At 35.4% G+C, this 26,640-nt stretch overlaps 1 protein-coding gene across 36 annotated transcripts in view; it reads left to right on the top strand.

The window, feature by feature from the left end:
* The window catches only part of PHF21A (PHD finger protein 21A), a 160,413-nt gene that overhangs the window by 13,586 nt on the left and 120,187 nt on the right, over nucleotides 1-26,640 (top strand). For 20 of the 36 annotated variants that reach the window (XM_036426412.2, XM_036426407.2, XM_036426416.2 and 17 more), the window contains exons 2-3: nucleotides 17,121-17,161; nucleotides 24,379-24,522. In XM_036426412.2, the coding sequence (XP_036282305.1) occupies nucleotides 24,469-24,522 (54 nt within the window). In that variant the 5' untranslated portion in view covers nucleotides 17,121-17,161; nucleotides 24,379-24,468. Of the gene's footprint in view, nucleotides 1-15,206; nucleotides 15,247-17,120; nucleotides 17,162-18,459; nucleotides 18,587-22,859; nucleotides 22,916-24,378; nucleotides 24,523-26,640 lie in introns of those variants that run through there. The other 16 variants (XM_036426403.2, XM_036426386.2, XM_045577854.1 and 13 more) reach the window with 7 other exon arrangements.

Genomic DNA, 26,640 nt, shown 5'->3' with positions numbered 1-26,640 from the left:
CTGGCATTATACTAGTATACAAAAGACACACTCAAGGCCTTATTTAACTACATTAAATATAGTATCCTTATTCTGGCTTTGAGAGTTTTAACTTGTTAGTAAGGTTATTCGTTATAATTCACCTTTATAATTTTTAAATTAAATTTATTTCATAGATAATAACTTTTATTATATAAGATTTTTGGTGTGTGTGTGTTTAATGTCTTTCTAATACTAGAAATGCACTCTTTGTATCTAAGGTGCTTTATGCTGCTTTAGACCTAAATTCAGTCAAGTGCTAAAGCCTGGCCTTTAAATTCTAAGAATGGAGTCTGTTAGGGCATAGCAGTTTATTTAAACTATAGTATAGTCAAAGTTTTAACAAGCCAAATTAGGAGTATTTCTCATTGGTAGCATTCATATGTATTTGTCATTTTGTGTGGCTCAGACCATGCCCTACATATTTTATTATTTCTTGTAATAGTCTTATAAGTGTGTATAAAGGGCTCAAACAATTCATATCATGGATGGCAAAACTGAGGCAGAGACAAGAATTAGAGTAAATTAATGTCAGAGCCTAATTTTCCTGACTCATTTTAATTTCGACCTTCTTAATTTTGTAGTCTCCAAACTTTAAAAAAATTATGGCCACCAGTGAATGCGTATTTATATATAATTTCCTGAACCCAGTACTTTATGAATGTTATAAAATGCACAGAAAATGTGAACTTTCAAAAAGGATGAGATTTAAAAATATAAGTTGTATTAGGTCTAGTAATAATTAATGTCGTTTTCTAATACTTTTTTAAATCGAATTTATTTAAACAATACAACAAAATTTAATCAACAATATAGTTGCTGTTGTTTTCTACTACTTGTGCCCAACGCTCAGGAAGCATTTTAATCCCTCTGTTGTAAAATTCTTGTGATTTTGATGCAAAAAATTCGGTCAATGCATTTTTGAGGTATTCTTCATTATTAAATTTTTTTCCAAGAAGAAAGTTTTGCAAAGAACGAAACAAATGGTAATCGGAAGGGGCAATATCAGGAGAATATGCAGGTTGAGGGAGAACTTCCCATTCCAACTGGCGCAGTTTTCAGCAGTGATTCTTGCAGTATGCGGTCGTACGTTATCGTGGTGAAGAATTACGCCCTTCCGATTAATCAGCGCGGGTTCTTTTTCTCTTAAAGCTTGGGCTAACCTTTCCAATTGGGCACTATACACTGAACTTGTAATGGTTTGGTTAGATGGTAAAAGTTCATAATGAAGAATTCCTTTAAAATTCCACCAAACATACAACATCACTTTTTTCTCATGCAAGTCAGGTTTTGGCGTGGGCTGCGGAGCCTCATTTTTGTCCAACCATTGAGGCCGCCTTTTCAAATTAACATACAGCACCCATTGTTCATCTCCGGTAACAATTTGCTCTAAAAAACGGCAAACCGTTTTGACGAGAGAGGAGCGAACTGCAAATTGTGACTCTTTGATTACGGTTGTTGTCGGTCAACTCATGAGGAACCCATTTTCCAAACTTTTGGACTTTGCCAAGTGCACGCAATTGATTGGAAATTGTTTTTTGTGAACAATTTAAAGTTGTCGCAAGCTCTTGTTGGGTAATTTGAGGATTTTGCACCAAAAGAGCTTGAAGAGCTTCTTGGTCAAAATTGGACCCTCGGCCTCGACCCCTCTTGTCATCTAACGAAAAATTTCCCTCGCGAAATTTCTCAAACCAACGCTGGCATTTTCTGGCGCTAACTGCATCTTGACCAAGAGCACTACAGATGTTTTTTGCAGCCTCACTTGCTTTTCTTCCTAATTGGAACTCGTAAAGCATGCAGTGCCGAATATGCTCTTCATCCGCCATCTTCTTAGCCCTAGTTTTGCAACAAAAACCAAACCAAACACAAACTTTTTCAAGCAAAACTTGTTAATTGGACTTCACGTGTTTGAAGGCTATGTCAATACAAGTCAATGCCAAGCAAGATTTTAAACGAATGTTAAAAACGACATTAATTATTACTAGACCCGATAATTTTTTCCCATGGCTGCCTTCCTCCCCCAGGGTGGATGCACCCACTTAGAGACCAGTGCTCTGGATAGGCCATTCTCCTACAGAGGAGGAAGCCAAAAGGGACATCTGGAGGACAGTTGGTTTAAGGTGTGGGGCTTTTAAGTTGGCGTGTTCTTTTGCAGCTTTTTAATTTTAAAGAAATAGCCTTCCTTTCTGAGAAAGGCTGGAAGATTGAGAGTACAGGCCTTGAGAGAGGTGAGCTTAAAAGACAGAAATATAAGCCTTATTTGTTTCCTTCAGAGTTGACCAAGGGAAAAGGCTGCTTATACTGACAGCTCCCACTCCCACTATGGAGTGCCTGTTCTGTTGTTGTTAGGCAGTTTATAGAACGCAGGATAGCTTGGTAAGCGTCTTCTCTGTGCCCGATGTGACGTAACATAGTGGAGTATGCAGCATGCATGTTAAATACAACTGATTGTATTTGGCTTTTTGCTGCAGCGTTTTTTGAGGGTGCCTTAAAAAGCAGTTACCACTGGACAGAGTTGGATATGTGAAAATTACTGAAATCATCAATTCATGGTGGCCAAACTTTTAACTTGAATTATCCTATTTCGTATCTGTTTACTTTTCTTCCTTTCCCCTCCCCCCAGCCCTTCAGTCCTCAGAGCAAAGAATTCTTTTTCTGAAAGGAACAGATGCTGCTAACTTATCAGGACCCAATACTAAAAAGCCTACAAAAATCTCTGTGCTGCTTATTTTCTTTATTTCATCTATATGCAAAGCGTATTGTAATTATTGCTGTTAGAGGGTTTTAAGCTGATGGTTTCTCCCCACCCTTTTTGTGCTCGGGGGAGATAGATTAGGGAAGCCAATTGACAAGTTGGTGTAAAGAAATGACCACTGAAATAAAACAGTAGTTCAAATAATAAGCAAACCAGATACAAATGTAGAATGAGAATATCTTTTAGTGAAATGTTAGCATGCTGTACTTGGAACAGATGCCACATTAATTCAAAAGAGAGCCCAGAAAATGTGGCAACTTTACGATGTCAATGGAGGGAGCCGCACTAGTTCCTGTTCTCATTGTGTCAGGTTCTCTGTACCTCTGGGTCCAGTCCTGTCCTGGATGTTTGTTTTCTGTGCGTTACATATTAATATACAAATATTGAGTCCATGCATAATATTTTGTTTATGTAATTAAATACACTGTCATATTTATAGACATTAGGGTAGAAAGCCCAATAACTTAGTAATGTAAGAGTAATGATTCTTGTGATAAATATGCATATCAAGATATGTAGAATTGGAGGCAAAATTGGGCTTTTCTCCGAACCCTTCAAGGGACATTTATGATAATGAGCTAGTCTAGGAATTGAGCCTTTCAAAGAGGCCTAGTGGGTTTTGAATGTAGAATTTGGACAAGTTGCAAAACTATGAGAATTTTGCATTTTTTTTTCTCATTTAAATTTGTAGTTATCATTGGACATTTGTTATGATTTTTAAGTAGCTTTGATTCATTCATTCCTTTTGTGGCATTTTTTTATGGTGTTGGAAAGGAGAGAAAGGGTACTATATACACTTCCAGAGTGACATTTATTTTATAGCAGATTGCGCTGGGACATCACCGAATTGCCCATGTCTTTCATTGCATGGTTGGTATGGGTCTGGGTGTAGAGAGAGATGGGCTGGGGGCTCTTAACCAGATTTATAGTGTGCGACTTCCTGAACAGTGCACTAGTAGTGATCTAATCACCGGGGCCATATCCTGTAAATAAGTCTGCTGCGCATGCTTTGGAAAGCGCTCCGGTTTTCTCTCAGTCAAAGCACAAAAGCTTATAATTTAGTAATATTGTTAAAAAGGTTTAAAGTTCTGATTTCTTGCAATTCAAGTGCAGGGAAGGTTTTAGCATGGCAGTGGTTGAGAACATCCGAGCTGGAGCTGGAGCTGGAGCTGGAGCTGGAGCCAGAGCCAGTCTGCATTGGCTCAGATGCTGGCATGCCCTGTATTAGCTCTTGTGACTGTGGCTAAATCACTTCACCCTCTGTGCCTCTGCCTCCGTTTCTTCATCTGTAGAATATGAATAAGTAATAGTACCCTGCTGAAGTTGTTATGAGGAATAAATGAGTTAATGTGTTAACAATTAGAAGTGCCCAACACCTAATAAGTGCCAAATAAATGGTAGTTGTTTTTCGGTATTATTACTTACCTTTAGTTCTCTTCTCAAGGCTCGAGACTAACGTTGGATAGTAGGGCAAAAGCTTTAGCTTTGGGGCCTGACCTCTGGATTGGAATATCAGTACGACCACTTAAGTTGAGGGTGTGACCTTGGACTAATTATTTAAGGTCCCTTCAAAAGAGATTTCTCCCATACATGTATTGTACCAAGCACTGTGCTGTTCACTTTCTGTGATATGGGGTTGATGATATCAACCTCCTTGGTTTGATGTGAAGATAAAATGGGGAAATCTTGAGACATTTGATAAGCGATAACTGCTGTTATCATTATTAGTGTTACAGTCCCACTAAAAGTTTATGGGAAAACAGTAAATATGGGAACAGCTTAGCTGGAAAGGAGAATATTTTTCTGAAATGTCATAGTGAGAAAATGTGTGGATGGGAAAGTGTATCTAATGAATCTTTGTCTGTGAATACCTCCAAGAGAAATATAAGAAAAAAAAGGGAATATGTTAGATTTAATAGAGACTTTAAAAAGTATTTTAGGGCACTTCATATATTTATTAAAACCCTAGTGATACAAGCTTTTTCCATACCAAAAGATTGTTGCAGCTTACAGTAAGTCACTTAGCGTCAAGGTAGTAAGTAGTAGAGTAGTGATTGTAACTCAGAAATCCAAAATACTAATTAATTAGTCAGCGCATTAGGTCTACTGCTCAGGAAAAATTGTTAGTGTCTGTAGCTAACCAATGGGAGCACATGCTTGGATTAGTAACTAATGGAAACAATTATAGAACCCCAGACGTACAAAAGTGGCACAAAAATGCTTTCTGGTAATGGTGGATATAGTTTTATTTGCCTTTTGATTTGGGGTATTTTGACTTTGTGACATTTCCTTTCATCTGGTGCCTGGCCTTTTTTTATGGCAATTGTTATTTTCTTTCTATATTTAATTGTCATGCGTTACCTACATTGAGTCTAGAAACTGGGCCCGAGAACAAGTTGATTGTGATAAAAACCACCCTTTAAGTCACTGCCTTACAGTGATCTTAGCATTAAGATTAGGTTTGTTGGTGGTGGGTTTGTTTTTTTTTTGCTAAGAAAGTTGTGTTTTTAACATGCATTAGTATGTTTATATGTATATGAGTGTGTATGTGTATCTATCTATCTGGTAAGTAAAACCAGTAATTGAGGAAAGGGGGATGATCATTAAGTGTGAAGCAAAATTACTTCTATTTTTTCATTATTAATTTGGATCTGAAACTCTTTTGATTTTTGTATAGTTTTTTGGTAGTGTTTTTTTTTTTATTCAACAAATGTATTTGTAATAGCATCTCAAATATGCTATATATTATATATTATCACTGTGAGCATTTGAGTTAAAGTAGAACACAACTAACCCTTGAGCATCATGGTTGGAATTGCACGGTCTACCAATGTGTGGATTTTTTTTTCTTCCTTGGATAAGTGGACCTGCACAGTTCAAATCCATGTTGTTTAAGGGTATATTGTAATAACTTCTCTTAACTTTCTGTTCTCATTTACCCAACTGCACCATTTGATAAAGGTCTTGTAAGTGGATAGAAGTATTTACTATATTTTGTTTTATCTGTGTTCCTAAAACATTGTTGCTGTCTCTGAGCAGAAATTCCAGCAGGTTTGTTCAACCTATATTTTTAAAGTGCTATTTTATAGCAGGCTGTATAGTTTTCTTTCAGTTAAAAAATTGTAATGTTACTTTACAATAGCTAGGCTGGTCAGTAAGTAAAGCTTTGCAGCTTTAGAATTAGCATAGTATATGTACAGTATTAAGTTTTCTTTACTTCAGCCTGTATGCAGAGCCTGTAAAAATTGCTTCTCTTGGGTAAATGGAATTGTAAAAAGTTTAGAAGTTATTTCATTTTAATAAGTACAGGAGTTAGAAATAGCCTCTGTGGGGTCTTTGGGATTGATTTAAATAATTATACTATTTTGAAAATCAGTTTGCCCCTGCCTAATTTGTAAAAGGTGGGGCTGCCTAATGCAGGGCTGTGCTCCTGGGACACTTACTTGTGCAGGAACTGTCCTGTTTGGCGGTACTTGAGCTGCTTTATAGAGAAATGCTACCATCCATGTGCACACTCCTCTGTTGCCTTTCTCTTTCTCTCTTCCTTGTTATCTCCTGGCTGTTTCTTCTCTGCCTACTCCATCCCCAGTGTGCTGCTGTTCTTCACTTCCTTCAAAGCCACCACCACCCTATTCTCTCTCTCTTAAAAATAAAACAAAACACCACAATCATTAGTTTTTAAACAGAGAGCTGTTACCTTAAGATTTTAATAGTTTGTGTACCTCCTTATTTTGGACCCTTGGCCAGGAATTGGATAATGGATAGCTTAAAATCACTTGTGAAGTAACTGAGTGTGAAAAATTGTATGGCTGGCCGAAACTGGTTTGGCTCAGTGGATAGAGCGTCGGCCTGCGGACTGAAAGGTCCCGGGTTCGATTCCGGTCAAGGGCATGTACCTTGGTTGCTGGCCCATCCCCAGTAGGGGGTATGCAAGAGGCAGCTGGTTGATGATTCTCTCTCATCGATGTTTCTAACTCTCTATCCCTCTCTCTTCTTCTCTGTAAAAAATCAATAAAATATATATATTTTTAAAAATTGTATGGCTGGACTAAGGGAGAGAATAGAAAAAGACCTTTTTACCTCACAAGTTGCTGTATGTCTGGTAGGGGCATAGTGTGGGAAGAGGCAGCCTTGTTACTGACCTAAGATAAGGGAAATACGAAGCATTAATGTATCCGATTGCCCTCTGTAGTCCTGTGGATCTATCGGAAAAGAAGTTGGAAATGTTGGTGTTTCTGAAATTATTTTGACTTAGTAATTGAGAGGGCTAATATAATTTCTTTTAGTTTGTAAAATACAAAATATGACTATGATGCCTAGTTATATGTGTTGATTGTTTACATTAATTAGTTAATAGTTGCAAAATGGCAGACCCTTTACAGATTTCTCCTAGTGGTTTTGAATTGTTAACTGAATTGTTTTGGTAAGAAAAGTAAAACTTTGAAATTAGCTGTGGTTACATGTTAAGTTAATGGCTATATTGGATTTAAATTTAGTAGCTTCTAAAGATCTATACCAGGCATTTCATTCATTATTTAATTCTATACATAGAGAGAAAAGCCTTAACTTCATTCTGTAGGATTTTAAAAATGTTATTTTAAAATACGTTTTTATTCGTTTCAGAGAAGGAGGGAGAGGGAGAGAAATATCAATGATGAGAGAGAATCATTGATTAGTTGCTTCCTGCACACCCCCTACTGGAGATTAAGCTGTGCCCCTTGACCGGAATCCTGGGACCCTTCAGTCCGCAGGCCAGCGCTCTATCCACTAAGCCAAACCAGTGAGGGCTTAAAATTTATTTTTATGGAAATGTAAAAACATACACAGAAGTAGAGTAAATAATATTAACAGACCTCACCTGTCTGCTACCCAAGTCCAGCAATTAGCATTCTGCCAATCTTACAGTGTGTAAAATATACAAGTCACATAACTTTATTTTTAAAATATGCAATAGAAATAAATACATTGGTGTACTCAAAGTTTGTGTGAGAATGTTAACTCTTTTCATACATTGTAAATTTAAAACTGTTAGTCACCTTTTGGTGAGGAGATGAAAACAAAGATTTTGTCAGCATTACCAAAGGCTAAATGTGCCAAATTGGAACCTGTTAGTCCCCATAATTGGAGACCCCCAAACAAATCTGCTCCATGTACCCTGGTGTGGAGAAATTTAAAAGATTGTAAGGAAGCTCTTACAATGAGAACTATGGCCAGCAGTTACTTGGGGCAATAGGTTGGTTTGTTAGTCCCCCTTTAGGATAATATTGAATTAATTTGTTTTTTAACTTATTAAAGATGTCTGAGCCACCACTAACTCAATGGAGAACCACATCTGCTGTAAATATTTTTGTTTTCTTACCTCTTACAGATCACATTTTATTTTATATACACTTGCCTTTCTGTAACTTTTTTATGGGCCACCAATAATGGTCATTTCTGGAGTATGTAGGGTAATATTTGAGTCAACTTGAAGTTGGAAATTACTAAATCTCTTTCCGCACTCTCTCCTTCTCCATGTTCTATCTCAGCTGAGCGTATGTATTAATGATAAAAGAATATATGTTACAACTCATAAATAGTTTGTTAAGGAGGGAGTGTTCACTACCTGCTATCCCTGGACCTGACCTAGTGACCGTGACTAGGAACGCACATTATTTGCTGTCCTGTTTGCTCCTCTTGTTAGGTTGTCTGTGTGCCTGCAGTTGTGGGGTCTGTTCCTTACTAGTCGCTACAAGATTATGGTAGCCTTAGTTCTGAATTTCCTTGCTTTTATTAGTTTAAATTAAACCCATTGGGGTAATTATTCTACCCGAGTGCATGGGGAAGCACAGTCTTTGAGAGCTGTGCATCTAAATCCCGTGTAGTGCCCTGAAAAGGTATCTTTAACATTATGATGCTCTTTGGCATGTTTAGTTTACTGCAAGGAGTGTTCTTATTTATTAGGACCCTTAATAAGCTCCCTCTACACTAAAAATATTTTAAAAATTATACTTAAGACAACTTTGTAGTATTCCCCAGTAGAGTGCATGTAAAGTAGCCAGACCTTTCTAAAAGAAAACTTATTCCTTTAACCGGTATTCATTTAAGTGGGTTCCTCTGTACTTCGTTTCCATGGAAATAGCGAACAGCTAACGTTATTTATAAGGTGGAAGTAAAATAGGGTGCCTAATGGGACCCCATGCTGCTCTGATGAAGAGACTTAGGGGAAAAAAATCCATGCTCAAGGGATTTTTTTTAAAACAAGGTTAATGGAAGCCCTGATTTCAGTCTTCTGTAACAGAACATATTTTTGGTTTTAAAGGCTAGCATTAATATCAAGCAAACTTCTCTTTTTGGTCTGTATTGCTTTCACTTCCAAGTTTTAGGACTGCATACTTACCAGCCTGATGGAGGCTGCATGCTTCAGACTCCTGTTTCTTTGTGGTTTTGTTTTAAAAGTTAAAAATCCCCAGCATCTTGCAGCTGTTTCAATTTCTCATTGACATTTCAAACTACAGATAAAAAGCTAAATGTTCATTAATGATAGCAGTGGTGATAAAGACTATGTTGGACTACATAGATTTTTTTTTTTTTTAATGTGAATGTTAAGGAACCATTTTTAGTTTTCAGGCCTTCTCAGCTTCTTTCTTATTTGTATTGTGGAGCTGAATCTGTGTGCTAAGAGAGAAAAGATCCTAATTTTCTTTTGGTGATAGAAATGGGGAAAATCTTAAGTTTTATTTATTTTAAACAATGGATTGTTTCCAAAGCCTTTTAATTGAAACAAAAACAATCCCTTTAGTCTATGTGGATTTGGGCTAAACCTTGGCTTTTTCCTCACTTCTTCGGTAAGGCCTACTCTTAGTTTTCTAGGCCTACCGCAAAGCCTCGCATTTTGTAAGCCCCTTCAAGTGAAAGAATATCATTCCCTTTGTGTTTGTGATTGGGGTGTGTGTGTGTGAGAGAGAGGGGGGGGGGGGGGAGAGAGAGAGAGAGAGACACTAATTTTTCTATAGCCTGAAAGGCACCTGCTCATTTTCCAGCCTGGTGAGTACAGCAGTGCTATATTGAGAAGGGAGGAAGTATGGAACACAATAAGGTGCTATAATTTTTATTTAGTTAGTTTTGGTCGTCCTTGGCAGCTTGTGATCATTATCCGTTTGTCTGGAAGTACTCTGTGATTATTCCTGGCTATCAGTGCAGCAGGAGTTTTCTTCTGTGTTTTAAAAGCAAGGATTGTAGTGTACTTAGGGCTCCACCAGGGGAGGAGGTTTTGTTTTGTTATTTGTGTGTGTGTGTGTGTGTGTGTGTGTGTGTGTGTGTGTATTCCTTTGGACAAGGTTCTGGCTACTGTGGGTTTACTGTGCTCTGATTTTAAAAATGTGGTGTTTTAATTTTGTTGTGAGAGGTATTTTTTATCTCCAGCAGTTCACTAGTTTCTTCTGTGCATATTAGTGATATTTTATAAAATTGTCTTAAAGTGTTAATCATTTCTTTAGTTTAGCTTTTTCTTGTGTTTTCAAAGTCAGGTGTTTACCAGTGACCTTCCTTAGTGACTTTTGTTTGAATTATCTGTGTGCTTTAGAGACATAGGAATTTGGGTCTATTATCCCATTTGTGAGAGAACAACTCCCAGTAGTTGCAGTTAGTGCCATAGAAAGGGCTTCCATAGATGCAGTGCTGAGCATTGATCCTCCTCTTTGGTGTTTATGCTTTACACCCAAAACTCATTAGTGTTAATCAGAGGCACTTGCTTAAATCCCTGTACACCAAGATAGACCCAAACTCCTATAATGCCGTACAGATTCCCAAGTTATTGTTTTTTTGTTGTTAATGACAAGAGTTTTGGTCCTGAGGTTAACTTATTATTAAGATAAGAGTCTGAGTTGTCTTGGGATATGGGGTGGTTTACTAAGTCTGACCTGTAATTAAGTTTACATTATGATTAGACTCAGAAAACACTTATTGTTTTGTGAGCTATGGATGTTTATGAATAGGATTTTTGTACTTGATAGCATGATGAAAGCAAAATTTCTTCTTTTTGTTTTTTCTTCCTAGTATTCCTCACTTACAAATATAAATGATTTTACAAGTTTTTGTACATATTGTAAAAGGACTTAGTAAAACAATTTTTTTATTTGTAAGCCTTTCTACAATTACTCTCTGGCCTTTTAAATCTTTTGTCAGTTAATGTTGCTCACATTTTTCAAGCATGTTAGAAGCTAATAATGTGCACTGTCTTAGAGTTTGGAAAATGCAATCATTGGTCAAGTGTTAGATAATCACTGTTTATTACACTTATCTGTGAATTGTGGATTTTTATTACTTTCTTTTGTTTATTCACAGACTAGTGGAAAGACTTCTAGATTGAGAGCACTAAATCTGGGTTTTAGGCTGGGCTCTGCCTCTTGTTATCTTTGTAGCTTTTGGCTAGTCATCTAGACTTCCAGGGCAGTTCTTCCCCTGTGAAACGATGATATGGTCCTGGTACGCTGGGTGTCCTCCTCTCTTTAGGCTATTTGAGAGCCTTCTTTCCTGGGTATTAAAGGAAATAGAAGATTGTAAGGCTGTAGTTCCTCATCCTGGCTACCTATTAGAATCTTCTGGTTGAACTTAAAAACACACACACAGATATCTGGGCTTCAAATCAGACATAATAAAATTCAGAATCTTAAGGGTAGGGCCCGGTGAATCTATTTTTTTTAAGTTTTAGATTTGTCCTGATCTAGGTTTGAGAACTACTTGTACAAAGCATTAGATCTACTCTGTGTATGTAGTTCAGTTAAGGTGATAAGCATATAAGTTACAATGTGAGATGTGAGACAGTATATGATTAAATTCTAAGATGAATGAGAAAGATGAGAAATATTTCAAGAATTCAAAGAAAAAGAACTGGGAGGTGGGATGGTTAGGGAAGATCTCCATTAGTCAGAGTGTTTATCTCACCCAGATGGCTAGGTGAGGTTGGTAGGCTTAGAGGAAGTACCAAGGGTATTCTTGGTATAGGAAAGATTATCCTCAAAGTTTGAGTTTGGGGGAGGGAAACAATTCTGATGACAGTTTTAGTCTTTATTTTAGTTTTCTAATCTTGCAACTGCTATAGATTTTCCTAACATTTTGAGAGAGTGGCCATGAAGGTATTTGGTGGAAGAGAGTGTTTCAGCCAGAGAGAAAAACAAGTGGAAAACCCCTGAGAAGGAAACTCATTTAGAGTTTTTGAAGTACAGAAAAGAGGCCAGTGTGGCTGCAGCTGATTGAGCAATGGAAGGAGGGAAGGAGATGAGGTCTGAGAGTGGCAGAGTTCCTAATCGCTTAAAGCTTTGTGGGCCATTGTAAAGGACTTCAGCATTTGCTGAGTATGATGGTAAGGCACTGGAGGATTCTGATCCAATGAGTAACTAAATCTGTGTGGATTTTGAAAAGGTTATTCTGAGTTCTGAGACAATAGGTTATTGTGGGACAAAGATGGAAGAGGGGAGGCCATTTAGGAGGCAATTGAATAATCTAGGTGAAAGATGATGGTGTCTTGGACCAAGGAGGTGGTAGTGGTGGTCAAAGTCTATATATTTTGAAGGTAGAGACAAGATGGTTAGCTCTTGAATTAGATGTAGGATGTGGGGAAAGGGGAAGTCAATGATAAATTTAAAGTTTTGGCCCGAAGGGATAGAGTTGTCATTTATTGTGATGAGGATAATTCTGAGGAGGAGGTTGGGGGATCAGTAGGCAAGAGTTTAGTTTTGGCAAGTGTTCAATGGACATTTGAGAACATAAGTTTGGAATTCAAGGAAAAGGTCTGGGCTGGAGATAAAAATTTGTCTGTCACCAGTTCACCCGTCCTTTTATAGACATAAGACTGAGTGAGATTACCTAATGAGAAGAGTTTCAAGAACTGAGCCCTGGGGCAGTCCAACATTTTGAAGTTTTAAGAGATGAGAAGGGACCAGCAAAAGAAACCTAGAAGACTGGTCAGAGAGATTAGGAGGAAAATCAAGAATGAGTGGTCATCTGGGAGTCAAGAGAAGAAATGGTTTCAAAAAGGAAGGAATTATCTACGGGGTCAAATAATATTTATTGAACCAGAGGTGAGAGCTGAGACTTGACTATTGTATTTAGCACCTGAGAGGTCATTGGTGATCTTAACAAGAATGGAAGAAGGCAAAAGTTGAACCCTGAGTGGGTTCAACAGAGAACTAGGAGACAACAGTGAGTATGGTTAACACTTCAGGGAGTTTTTGCTATAAATGGGAATATAGACATGGGACAAAAACTAGAGATGGAGTAAAGGAAGGCTTTTTACATTAAAAAAAAATTAAAGATAGAAGAAACACAATGACCTAATAATGAGGGGGAAAATTGATGCTTAAGATTAAGGGGAGAGTATGAGAAGGATGTCCATGAGGAAGTAAGATTAAGAGGGATGGGGGCAAGAGGGATCATTATGATATTGGGGCCTAAAAGACTAAATCCCATTAGGCAGGATTCTGCTTTTTCTTCTGAGCACTTATTATATTTGCATTTACATTTATTATGCTTACTGTTTAGAAGTTAGGTTGATAAAAAGCAGTAAAACTTATTGTATATAAAATTAGTGTATTAGCTTGGTATAGTACAAAAAGAGAAGAGATTGAATCTTCCGTATAAGGTGACATTTTAAAGTGTCTTTGAATGACAGTTATCTGTGCTGTTCTAGTCCTTTACCAAAGTTTGTGATTGAGCATACACTGTAAACTTAATCATTTGAAATTTGTGGTGGGATGAATTTTAGCCTAATTTAAAACATGATTTAGGCCCTAGCTGGTTTTGCTCAGTGGATAGAGCATTGACTTATGGACCAAAGGGTCCCGGGTTCCATTCTGGTCAAGAGCACATACCTTGTCGCAGGCTTCTCCCCGGCCCCAGGCTCTGGTTGGGGCTCATGCAGGAGGCAACCAATCCATGTATTTCTCTCTGTCTTTCTCTCTCTCTTCCAGTCTTTTAAAAATCAATGGGGAAATGTCCTCAGGATTAACAAAAAACAAAAAAACAAAAACAAAAAAAACATGTTCTAAAAAAGTCTCTCAAAAACCCCATGATATAGTATGGAACATTTTATTTTTTCTGCAAAAATTGTTTAATATATATTCTTTGTGTACAGAGGTTTTAGACATTATGTAAAAATAATCAATAAGTAATTATAATTATCTTTGATTTATTGGTATTTTAAATTTTACAATCATATCAGAAATCTGAATAACTAATTTCTTTACCAGTTCTAAGACAAGCATCTGTCTGTGAGGATCTGAGGTGAACAATCTTCAGTTTGTAAAAACTCATGTAAAGTTATGTTAGCAAGTTAATATGACTAAAGCAAAAATAATTTCATTCATTCCAACTTACATGTTTTGAATGTATTTTTCAAGAACATTTATGTATTTTAAAAATTTGAGCAAATGTGAACATTTTGAACTACTTTAGCCAAAAGTGTGAACTGTACATGAGAAACAAATAAGTGGACTTTCTGTCAACTTAACCTGAGGAAAAAAATCAATCGTGCATTTCAGACTTAAAATAGGATTTTTGTATCAATTGTGCAAAAAGTAAAAATTTATATGTCTTTTTTTGCGGCTAATTTATTCATAATAAATTATAGAAATAAAATATTTTCTTTTTTTCTCATCAATTTCCAAATAACAGTCAATAACCAGTTTTCAGAGGAAACTCTTTGGTAGTGCTGATGTTGTGTCTTAAGAATCACTAGTCTAAAAATAATTTACTCTTTTGGGGTATCTGAACCTCTTTGGAAATCTTTTTAAACCTGTGAATCCCTTTTCCAGAATTTTCATACACACTAGTACAGAATTTAGCACATAGTATCATGGCGTTGGCAAAGGTCTCTGAAGTCCATTCCCAAGGATCCCTCAGGCATAAAGGATTACAGGTTTCAAAACTTGCCCTAGATAGATAGCTTTGTTATGTGATTTTTCTTTAAACATTATATGCAGACTTTTTGAAAAATATTTGGCCATTATTTATCGTAGTTTGTTTGTTAGAAGAATAACGGCTGCTGCTGGTTAAGAGGAAGTGAGGTCTAATGGAGAGGCCAGCTCAGTCAGAGGAATCTCAGGCCATAAGCTTTTCTTCAGCTTGACTACCAACTACCTGTGTGACATTTGGGGAAGTCACTTAACCTCTATTTGTTCCTATGAGACTCTGCAAGCAGTTGATATCATGATAAAATTCTTTATCAATTTGTGATTGACTCTGCTACTGCTTTTTGGAGAAATGCCTTGGAGATAAGGTGTGCCTCCATGGTACCTTTTTTTTTTTTTGTATAATATTATTTTTTTTAATTAAATTATTATTTTTGTATATATACCAATCCCCCCCCCCCCCCCCCGTACATACCCTCCCTCCCCAGAGTTTTGTGTCCATTGGTTGTACTTATATGCATGTATACAAGTCCTTCGGTTGAATATTCAGAAGAGTTTATGTAGCTATACTTTCTCAAATGCCATGTACTTCTAAGTGATAGTTAATATCCCAACCCTATCCAATCACTTTGAGTTTAAACATGTTTTATATATTCTGAGTATAAACCAGTTATTATTTGTGTTGGAATTAGCATCTCTAATTCTGTGGTTTGCTTTTTCATTCTCTTAATGTTGGTGTGTGTTTTTTGTGTGTGTGTGTGTTTTTTATGAACAGAAGTTCTTAATTTAAATTTAGTCCAAATTATCAGCCTTTCCTCTTCATGATATTTTAAAATTGTAATAATTAACTTCTTAATCAAATATTTTTGTCCAAAGTCATTCATTGACAATGCTGTGGGGGATTGATGCATAAGAAATTATCCCCAGCATGAGAAAACTAAGAAGAAAATAAAACTGCAACAGAGAGTTAAGGGTCCACTCAGTGAATTCATTCATTTAACAAATGTTTACTGGGCATTTGCTATGTACATGATACTATTTTAAGTGCTACAGAATCTGTAGGTATCCATAATGTTAAGAATCCACTCTTTAAAACTAAGATATTATTGACATATAACATTGTATTAGTTTTAGGAATACTAATTTGATGTGTGTATGTATTGTGAAATGATTACTACAAAAAACTTAGTTAATATAATATCATCACCACCCATTGTTAACAATTTTTTTGTTTCCTTGTGAGAATCCACTTTTTAATAACCATATTATTCTACAGATTTTTGCATGATTTTTCTTTTGTTTGAGAGTTTTTCTAATCTTGGGGATTGAAATTGTCATTTTTATATAAACTTGAGAAGTTTAAAAAAGTTTCGCTACTAAAGAAAAAGCAGGATGGAACATTTTGGAAATTAATGTTAACTGCATGAATTCAGGCCCTTTACTAGTAAATTACTATATTTTTGTATGAATACCTGTGATTAAATAAACATTTTATGATCTGGATGACATGAAGATTTCTTAAAATATCCCCTGAGGAAATGAGACCATTATGGAGTAACATCAGTCAACAAATGTACTATGTTTAAAGCATAAGGAAGGTATTTGTAGGTTTAGAGCATGGTATCTGGAGTTTAAATAATTTAATACTAAAATATTAGGGGGAAGTTTAATTTGTTTTCTATTTTATTTTATTTATTTTTTTTTTTTTGAGAGATAAATTTGGGGCAGGAATAGTTAAAAGTAAAGTATAGCCAGGCTTGACTTTTCTGACCTTGAAGTCAACTTAATGAAGTTTATCAATCTTTTGAAAACACAGTTAATAAAAGCAACATTGGGCATTGGATTGGGATCCCAAAACCTTGATTATTTTTTCCTGGTTTTACTACTGATGAAAGTCACTTTTATGTTACATAGTTTATAGTCTAAAACAGTGAGATTTTAAGACTGAATAAAAAGTTTAGTTAAAATTATGACTATACAAATAAAATGCTGTGAATTTTAAAGTCTCATAGAAGACAAGTCATTTTAAGATTAATTGAAAAAAGGCCTTTTTTGTAGACCAAACTAAGGGCCAATGATGATAGCTCAGTTTGTTAATATAAAACAACAAACAGTGAAGGTCATTTATTGGGCACGAGAGCGTATTTGTGTGTTGTTTAGTTGAGATGCATTCATTTCTGTGTGTCACTTAGGAAAGGGAAATCATCAACTTTTCCTTGTCTCGAAAAAAGTGGAAAAGTGAAAAACTGGAAAATTAGAGATTTAATTGCTTGAATTCTTTCTTGCTGTATAAACTACCTATCCCTTTCTTTCTTTTGGGTTTTAGTGCTTTGGAAATTTTTGTGTTTCGTTTTTCCCCCTTTAAAATTAGATAGAGATCTTTAAGTCTTCAGCTTTTGATGACATGTCATAAATCTGTGTTTGTCATCTAATTCTATTTTCCCCTTCTTCTGTTCTAGGGAGCAAGAGTGCTGAAGGAGGGCCAGTTTCCCCCAAATTGGTAAGTACTTTTGCCACAGAGGCAGAGTGTTACTGATGCTAGTTGGATAATAATTCAAATGTCCCGTGAATTTTTGCAATAAAGCTTTCTTACCAGAAAAGAGACTTTGCTATTTGCAACAAGTTCTCAAATGCATTTGTGTTTCTAATCATACTGCTAGGCTTGCATGTTCCTGCATTCGATAACCTGTTAAAATGTAAAGGTTCCCTGTGTCAAATGTCCTTAATGCAGTGGTTAGAGCTGAAAATTCAAAAGTCAGGAAATTCAAAAGTTAAGGTTCCCATTGTGTTTTGTATTACTTAATATGCTGTTAAATTTCCTGGCCTTAGTATATGTGCAAAATGGCTAGGTTAATGTAACTATGGGAACCTTAACTTTGAAATTTGGGGCTCTTAAGCATTTATATTCTTAAATTTAATGTTAGATTGGCTTTATGATAGATACTGCATTTTTAATGTGTGTTGTTTTGTATAATTCTTAAAGAGGGAAAAAAATGTAGCGGTGTGGGCCATTTGGGTAAATATTTTTTTTCTCAAATATCTACTTTAAAACCTACTTTAACAGCTTATAAATCACACTTAATCATTTCTTTGAATGTCTAATTCAGAATCACAGATTGCTCAGGGCAGTCTAGTGACTAAGGATCAAACAAATATTAACCTTATTTGGATAGCATGTATTATGATAAAAAATTACATTCAAACAAGATAGCTGGAATTGGGTAGTCCCCTAATGCAAAGCTATCCTTTTTGATTTTTTTTTGTTGTTTTGTTTTAATTCTCTCTCTCAAATAGTAATTAACTTAATGTGTGGAGTAGATATTTGGTTAAGGCTTCTTTTTGATAACTTAGGGTCTTTGAGGTGTCTTTCTTTCCTTGTAGGGATTGGGATTTGAACATGAAAGGGAGGCATTTGAACCAGTTAACCTTGTATTTACTCCTTTTTATTTTACTTGCCTTTCTCTCATGGAACCTTTTAAAATAAATAATCAAGACCCCAAAGCCCTTTACTCTGAGATGTGATAGAATCATACAATTTTAGAAAAGGGACCTTAAGAGGCCCTCTCTTCCAGCCTTTTACCCGATGTGGCAATTTCTTTTTCTATATACCCAACAGATTGTTATTCGGGTACATATTGAATATTACAGTTATTTAAAAATGTAGCTCATTATTTTCTATAATGTATTCTGAGGAACTCTAGTTCCACAGAAATGAATAAATATTACTGAGGCTGGGTGGGGGTGGGAAAATGTTCTGTAGTCAAATAATTTGGGAAATGCTGCATTAAAGTTAAACAGGTTTCTTTACTGCAGGACTTCTCAGAACCTTTAATATGCTAATGTGCATTGTGAATCTCCAAGAGGGGGATATGATATGCAGCATTCTTGAATACTTCTAATGACAGGGAGCCCACTACCTCATAAGGTAACCCATTCCTTTTTTGTACAGCTCTAATCCTTAGCTCTTCCTTAAATTGATTTGAAATCTATCTCCCGTATCTTCCACTTCTATTAAGTACTTACTGGTTATGCCAAGACCGCATATCCTCTGTGTTAATCTTTGTGTAGCAAATATGTATATGATTCTGGCCGTGCTTGTCTGGACTCTTTTTTTATTTTTATTAAGTAGTATTCTGGTAAATGTGGCAACCTATTCTAAAATTTTAGCCTCATTGTCACTATGCTCTTATACACTGCTCTCCAGCCTTCTTCATTTTTAATTTCTGTGAATTTTTAAGTTGATGTCAACATTCTGGCTTTTGGGTATAGTTGGGATGATTTTAGTAAACATGCTTGGTTTCTGTAAAAAAAAGGTGTTTACAGAAGAGTGTGTGTGTGTCAGCGAGGCCTGGGCCCAGGAAGCTGAGGTAGAAACGGGATGTTAGAGTGAACGCTGGTGGAAAGGAGAAGTGCAGGACACTGCCCAGACCTGGGAAGGAGGGTGCTGTGGGTAGTTGACCTGACTCAACACATTCACACCCCTGAATTGTAATGGTCTGACCTACGTCAGTATTACTTTTTTTTTTTTAATGAAGACCTGGCCTCCCCCCCCCCCCCCAAAAAAAAAAAAACACAAAAAAAAACGGGAAAGATGTATATATTTTTTCCTCTAACACATTCAGACATTCAGATAATCATAAATCTAGGGGCGTGCGCGCACGCGCACACGTGTGTGTGTGTGTGTGTGTGTGTGTGTGTGTGTGTGTAGAAATTTAATTTAATGGTTTGGAAATACCAATCTCATTAGCTGAAGTGATTTTTGTCAGCAAGTTATACCAGGATTTGAATATAGTAACCTTGTCAGAAGCTTTTAAAATCAAGATTGTCCAGCTCTGTGCAGGAGCATTTTTGTTGTTGTTGACCTGTGGAGTGTCACCAAAGAGCTACCAGCATGAAAAACAAATACAGATGTTGCATTGGGTTTTTATGTCATTTTTACTGATTCCTGTTAGTAAATGTTAGTTTCAATAAGTATTACTAAAATAATTTTTATTTTTAGCATCCTTAATAATTTTTAACACTATTAGATACATAGTATTTTGCACAAATTAAAACCTGATATTTTAGTATTGGGCATGTGACAAGTAAGGATACATTGATCTGTCAAGATTTTCTACTTTTTTATATTTAAAAAAATTATACCTACTCATAACACTGTTCTGAGATGATAGAGCAAAAGTGGAGTCTTACACCAAGTAATCTACAGTAGTATAGAGAACGCAGAGCTAACCATTTCCAGGGAATTCAATCTGGGAGCACAGTGTATTATGGACTTACTGTTAGTTAAAGAAACTTGGTTGACGAGTGGAGTTTTGATTGATAAAGGGTTTATAAGCAGTTCAGGAACAGAGTAGTGTTTCTTAGCAGCGAATTCAAAGTTACAGCATGACAACTTTATTAGAATCATAATGAAAGACCTGGCAGTCACATATCTCCAAGCAGAACTATACCCAGAAAAATAGTTGGAAAGCCTTTTTAAAAAAATTCTTTATTGTTTAAAGTATTACATAAGTCTCCTTTTTCCCCCATGACCTCTCTCCGGCCGCCCCCACACTCCAGCACATGCCATCAACTTCCCTACTATCTGTGTCTATTAGTTATGCTCATATGCATGCATACAAGTCCTTTGGTTGATCTCTTACCCCCTCACCTCCCACCTTCCCTCATAAGGTGGACAGTCTATTCAATGCTTCTATGATTCTGGTTCTATTTTTGTTCATCAGTTTATGTTGTTCATTATATTCCACAAATGAATGAGATCATGTGATATTTATCTTTTTCTGAATGACTTACTTTGCTAAGCATAATGCTCTCCAGTTCCATCCATGTTGTTGCAAATGGTAAGAATTCCTTATTTTTTTCTACAGCAGCATGGTATTCCACTGTGTAGATGTACCACAGTTTTCTAATCCACTCATCTGCTGATGGGCACTTAGGCTGTTTACAAATCTTAGCTATGGTAAATTTTTCAGCTATGAACATAGGGTGCATGTATCCTTTCTGATTGGTGTTTCTGTTTTCTTGGGATATATTCCTAGAGGTGGGATTTGGGGTCAAATATAAGTTCCATTTTTAATGTTTTTGAGGAAATGCCATACTGTTTTTCACAGTGGCTGTACCAGTCTGCATTCCCACCAGTGGTGCAAGAGGGTTCCTTTTTCTCCACATCCTCGCTAGCACTTGTCGTTTGTTGATTTGTTGATGTTAGCCAGGAAAAGCCTTTTTTAAAAGAAAAATTAAAAATAGGAAAACCTACTATCCTCTCCGCAATCTAATGTGTTGAGAAGTTTATAACTAAGTTATGTGCCTGAATAAAAGCACTAAATGTGTTAGGAATAGCATAGAACCTTATAATTTACATAGGGCTTTTCACGTGGTATTTACCTTATTCAAACCTTATACCATTTTTATGAAATAGGCTATACTGTTCCAATTTTCCTGATTTATAAGCAAACATACAAACAAATTTTAAAAACCCTGAGGCTGAGAGTGATTACATGGTGAGTAAGGGAAATCAATTGTTGTTTTTGTTTGTTTGTTTGTTTGTTTTGGGGGACAGAGTTCTTTCCAGACATCACAGCTGCCTTTCTCAGTGAAACTTGATTATTGTTTGGAATGGTTGGTGGGTGGAGTTTTTATTTGTCTATGTTTTTGGTTTTTTATTATTTGAAGGTGAGAGGCTATTAGGTGTCCCAGTGGTTTGAGATATATAATAAATGTTGATATTTTGTGCTAGGCAATTGGCCTTTCTGATGGTGGTATTTAGAGCTGTTGGGTGGTGAAAGGCATTGTACTTCAATAAAGTGTGTCTATTAACTATTTTGTGAAGCTGTTTGTTTTTACTATACAACTGATTTGTTATTTACAACTTTAGAGTTGGTCAAAGTACGATAAATCATCTTTCTTATACTGAGCAAAATCATACCTTCTTTATGATGCTATAAACTGCCCCCAGATGGTCTTTACATGACAGCTGCATGAGTTGTCTAAGCCCCCAAAATATTTTTAAGAAGGATTCAACATGTGCTTGCATTGTTTTTGTAACCTATAAATATGTGTATATAATTTGTTCCTTTAGGCAGAGACCAATCTCTTAAAATTGCTGTCCACAGAGAGACATTTTGAAGGATATCAAATATATCTTGTAATCCTCCATAAGTTTTTCTCTATAGCAAGTCATTACCTTTTTAACCCTTCTTTTAAATGTTTTATTTTGAAATGAAATGAGTAATTGGCCTTTAGAGTTCTTGACAAATAAAGTGTGTGTCTGTGGATCTCTAATAAGTAGACAACAATCTGATGAAGGAGGTAAAAGCTGTCAGCTCCTTAGTAACGTGAGCTGCAGGCTTCTTATCCTACCAGGCACTCTGACATTTAGAGCCTCCAGGTTTTACTTTTTCATTTCCTGGACATTTTATTTCACCAGTATAAAATTTTCTGTTGCTTTATCTAGCATTCCTCAGTTAATTTTTTGTTATTTAAAAATAAGTACATATTTTAAAATAACAAAATATGGAAAGTTTTATATTCAAAAGAAATAACCCTTAGTACTACTCGCCCCTCCCCCCTGAGATAACCAGTGGCAAATTGTGAAAGTACCACCTGACCTAAACTCTAGAATGCTCATGGTATTATTATAAGTCTTTGTCAGTTTGATAGACAAAACTTACCTTCTTAAGATGTACATTTCAATGACTATTGAAGGTGGGTGTTTTTCATTCTTTTCATGATTATTGTTATTTCTTTAGTGAACTGTTTTTTAAGTTTTTAAAAATTAATTTGTGAGCATTTTAACTGTAAAATATGTTAACTCTTTGTTGTTTATATTCTAAGTTCTCCATGTTTTTAACCTGCTGTTTGTATAAATTGAGTTGAACTACCAATAAAATAAAATACGGCCTTTCTGGTGTTGAAAATACCCCTTTACTAGTAACTTCAAGATGATTTTTAATTTGACAAATATTGACATCATTTTTTGATACATATTCTGCAAAATTAAAACTAATTTAAGTACTGTTTTCAGGAAGAACTTGAACATGTAAGTCAAGAATTTTAGTAGAGAGATTATTTTAGTATTTAAAATTGAAATGGCAGTGTAGTTTTTACATGTGAGTTTGTATGTAACGTAAACTTACATAACAAAAAGCTTGGTCTAAGTCAGTGACTTAATGATTCTTATGTTTGTTTGTTTATTATAGTTCCAAAAAATTTCTAAGATAATAAGTAGCAGAAAAGCCCAGGTTTGTTAATCAAAGTATGTCTTCTTTTCCAAATTATATCCCCTAAACATATCTTTATAAAATGTTTGGTCGATAATATTACTGTACAATAATCCTTTTCTAGCTTCCACGAGTGAGTTTGAAGGAATTTCACACTTTTGAAATTTATTGTTATTTTAGGTTAGATTATTTTGATACTACAAAGCATTGTATAAGCTCTAGGGGAGAGATTGTCAGTAGTGATGTTTTAAGCCTAGTGAGGTTTAGCAAATATAATAAAAAATAATATTGACAACTACATAGTCTGTAATAAATTATTTTATTATAACGGTCAAATCAGGTTTTAAAGAAATGTCCATAGATAAATAATTATAGATAATTTGTAGAAGGTGTAAAGATGATGAATCTCATTCCCTTTGTTTAAGGGAACTGATTGTTCCCTTCCTCAGTTTCTAAGAATGCTGAAAAGTTGCCCTAACAAGTTTTATAGGTACAAAGATGAAAAGTTTAAATCTTTTTAGATAAAAGCAAACTTTGCTTTGGGAGAGTACCCAAAATCATGTCAAAAGTTACATGCAAGAAAAAAATAAAAAAAATATTAAAAAAGAAATTAGCCACTGAATTAATTGAAATTGCAGTATGAGGAGCAGAGCAGGATAGGAAGGTTCACATTTACACATCTAGACTTTTGACCTTTCTCCACATGCAGTTATGCACATAGCCAAAGAGATGCACTCAGCCTCAAATAGAAGGTAGAGTTAATTGTAAAGCTGGAAACGTCTGTTCCATTGCTAGACCATCTCATCTGTTGGGCACAATAGATTTATTTTTAATACTGCTTTTATAACTTTGTGGAAAACATAGTTACATTGCCTTGTCTTTGTATTAAGTATTAATTTGTTGAATGTGAACTTCAGTGAAGTTTTCCCATTTTCTGTTTAAAAAAGTTTTTTTAAATACAGTATAAGTTAATCCAATCGAAAAAAAAAGTACTTTGGCCTTCTATAATCTTGGAGAGGTCCTGAACTTTCCAGTTCCCTCTGTGTGATGTTTAAAAAATGCATGACCCCGTTGCTATGTGTCTCTTTCTAAGGACAGAGTGTGAAGTGAGTCTGAGATGACAGTAGTCTCCGCCTCTAAATTCCCAACTCCTTTAGGGCAGAAGGGGTCTTGTTAAGCTCTGTTTGTAGTATGGTACTGAGCACATAGTAGGTGCATAGCTGTTTTCATGACCAAGTTAAACACTTATTCCCTCCCCCCCCCCCTTTCTTACTTCTTTAAAGTGTTCTGTAGTGTAGAGGAATGTTCAAATTATTAAACCCAGAAAGTTATTATATCAATTAAATACAAAACTGTTCATTTCAAAAAGAATTCTGTTTGGAAAATTCTTGTCCTGTGCTAGAGAATCAAATATTTTTCAACTATTACAAATGTATTTAACATGAATATTTCTTTTATACCTAATATAATGATCCAAAACATTGATTGATCTCTGCAGCTGCAGTGAGAAGAGGAGTTTGTTATTTTAAACGGAGGCTGAAGAAACTATAGAATTAGCAGATATAAGAGAAAGTTGAGAAGGTGGAGGATGGAGTTGCAGACTCTACAGGAAGCTCTTAAAGTGGAAATTCAGGTTCACCAGGTATGTTGCATTATTGTCTTCTTCCACATCATGTTATTAAGTAATGGTTAAGATGAGTCAACAGACCTATCTCTGATTTTTAGTACAAATTGTTAATCATCTTTCAGCCAATTATTGCCCAACAGTCATGCCATTTGCTTTTTATCACATTTGCTTTTGTTACAAATGGAGGAAAATAAAAATTTGTTTACAAAAACAAGCTTATCTTTTTTTAGGACAAAAGTATTTTAAAAAAATATATTGTTTTATTGATTTCAGAGAGGAAGGAAGAGAAACATCATTGATGAGAGAGAATTATTGATTGACTGCCTCCTACACCCCCCATACTGGGGATTGAGCCTGCAACCTTGGGCATGTGCCCAGACTAGGAATCGAACCCTGACCTCCTAGTTCATAGGTCAATGCTGAACCACTGAGCCATGCTGGCCAGGCTGGACAAAACTTTTTTAACATAGAGGTGCACTGATTCCTAATTTGGCTGCATGGCAGATGATGACAGTTAAGTTCACAATTTGTTTGAAGCCAACATCATTGTATAATAAATTCCTAGAAAACAATAATCAAAGTTGCATGGATCAGAGATAATATAATGAGGTTGTATGCGATTTTTGGAGATAATCTTCCTTTCAAGAAATTTTGAGATGGTGAAGTTGACATTCTGCTTTTAGCTCATCCTCACAAGATCTGAACAAGTCCCAATAAGATTTTCATGAAAGACTTATGACCTAAATTGAACTAAATTACTGAAAATTAACTAGAGTTTTAAAATATTTTGTTTCATGTTTTAACTCAAGCGTATCAATTTTATGAAAATAATTATGAAAAATTTAATGCTTAATTTGTTTTAAAATCTAATTTACATTTTAAAATTACATTTGTTGACTCAAAAGGGATATATTCTTCATAAAATTATCCTAAACACTATCTTAATATTCACATTAAGTATCTATATTCTTATGTGTTTATTTTTAGTATAAAGTTAATAGCATTTATATTCATCCTTAATTATTATACATTTTGTTTTTGTGATAAGTATATTTATTGATAGTATTTTAACATATACACTCTATATTTTTATTCCAGTTACATTTAGAATACTTTTCTCTTTTTAAAAAAATTTTGAATTTTATAAATAAACCCAAGTGATATGCCTTGTTTGTAAATTGGATGATGTTGTTCTGATGAGATATGTGGTAACCTGCATAATCACCAATCATGACAAGTTCAGGGATGCCAGGAACGACACCAAAGTAGGCACTGGGTGTTAGGCTGTGGCATGATTCACCTCTTGGTGCATTTCTAGTGATGGGATGAAGTTAGAGCTGAGATTGAGCTTACTGGATAGAAAGTATGTTATGAAACTACCTGCTATTGTCTCACTAAAATCCATTTTTGTTTTTTATGGATAGGGAGATGGTTTAAAAAGTAGCAGCGTGCACATAGTTGATGTTGGATAAATGTTTAAATAATAATGGCTTATGATGGGCATCTTATCATTTTTTGAGAAATTGCCTTTTTTTTTTTTAATCCTTACGCAGAATTGATAAAAGTAATATTTAAACTTTCAGAGTATTTACTTTACATGGAGCAGAATAGTATAAAGCAGAGGTTAGCAGATATTTTCTGTAAAGGGCCAGATAGTAAATGAAAGTATTTTTATACTTTGTAAGTCACTTACGGTCTATGTCACAGCTACTTTGCCCTGCTGCTATGCAGACAAAGCAGTCATAGACAATATAAATGAATGGGTAGGGCTGGGTCCCATGTAAAACTTTATTTAGGAAAACAGGTGGATGGCCAGCTTGCCAACCCTTAGTATAAAGTATATCCTCATGAAAAATTGTATTCTTGCAATAGAAAGTAACCTACGTTTGACAACACGGTGTCACCTTAAAGTCCCTGGGGATTTGGATGGTCTAGTTAAGTTGCCCAGCGTGTTCAGTCCTGTCTCTGATGATGCAAAATGCAGCGTGACTGCTTACAGATAGAAAAGTTATTTCCTCAGAGGTGAAGACTTAGTGTGGTTATGAGTCAGTTTTTAAATTCCAGTGTTGTGGAAGAAAATCCGTTTTAGCTTTAAAAATGCAATTTTAATATAGTCAACTGTGGTAATCAAAT

Source organism: Pipistrellus kuhlii, unplaced genomic scaffold (assembly GCF_014108245.1).
Source record: "Pipistrellus kuhlii isolate mPipKuh1 unplaced genomic scaffold, mPipKuh1.p scaffold_m20_p_9, whole genome shotgun sequence".
Lineage (NCBI taxonomy): Eukaryota > Metazoa > Chordata > Mammalia > Chiroptera > Vespertilionidae > Pipistrellus > Pipistrellus kuhlii.
The sequence above is the reverse complement of the archived record's forward strand: the minus strand, read 5'-3'. Positions and strand labels throughout refer to the sequence as shown.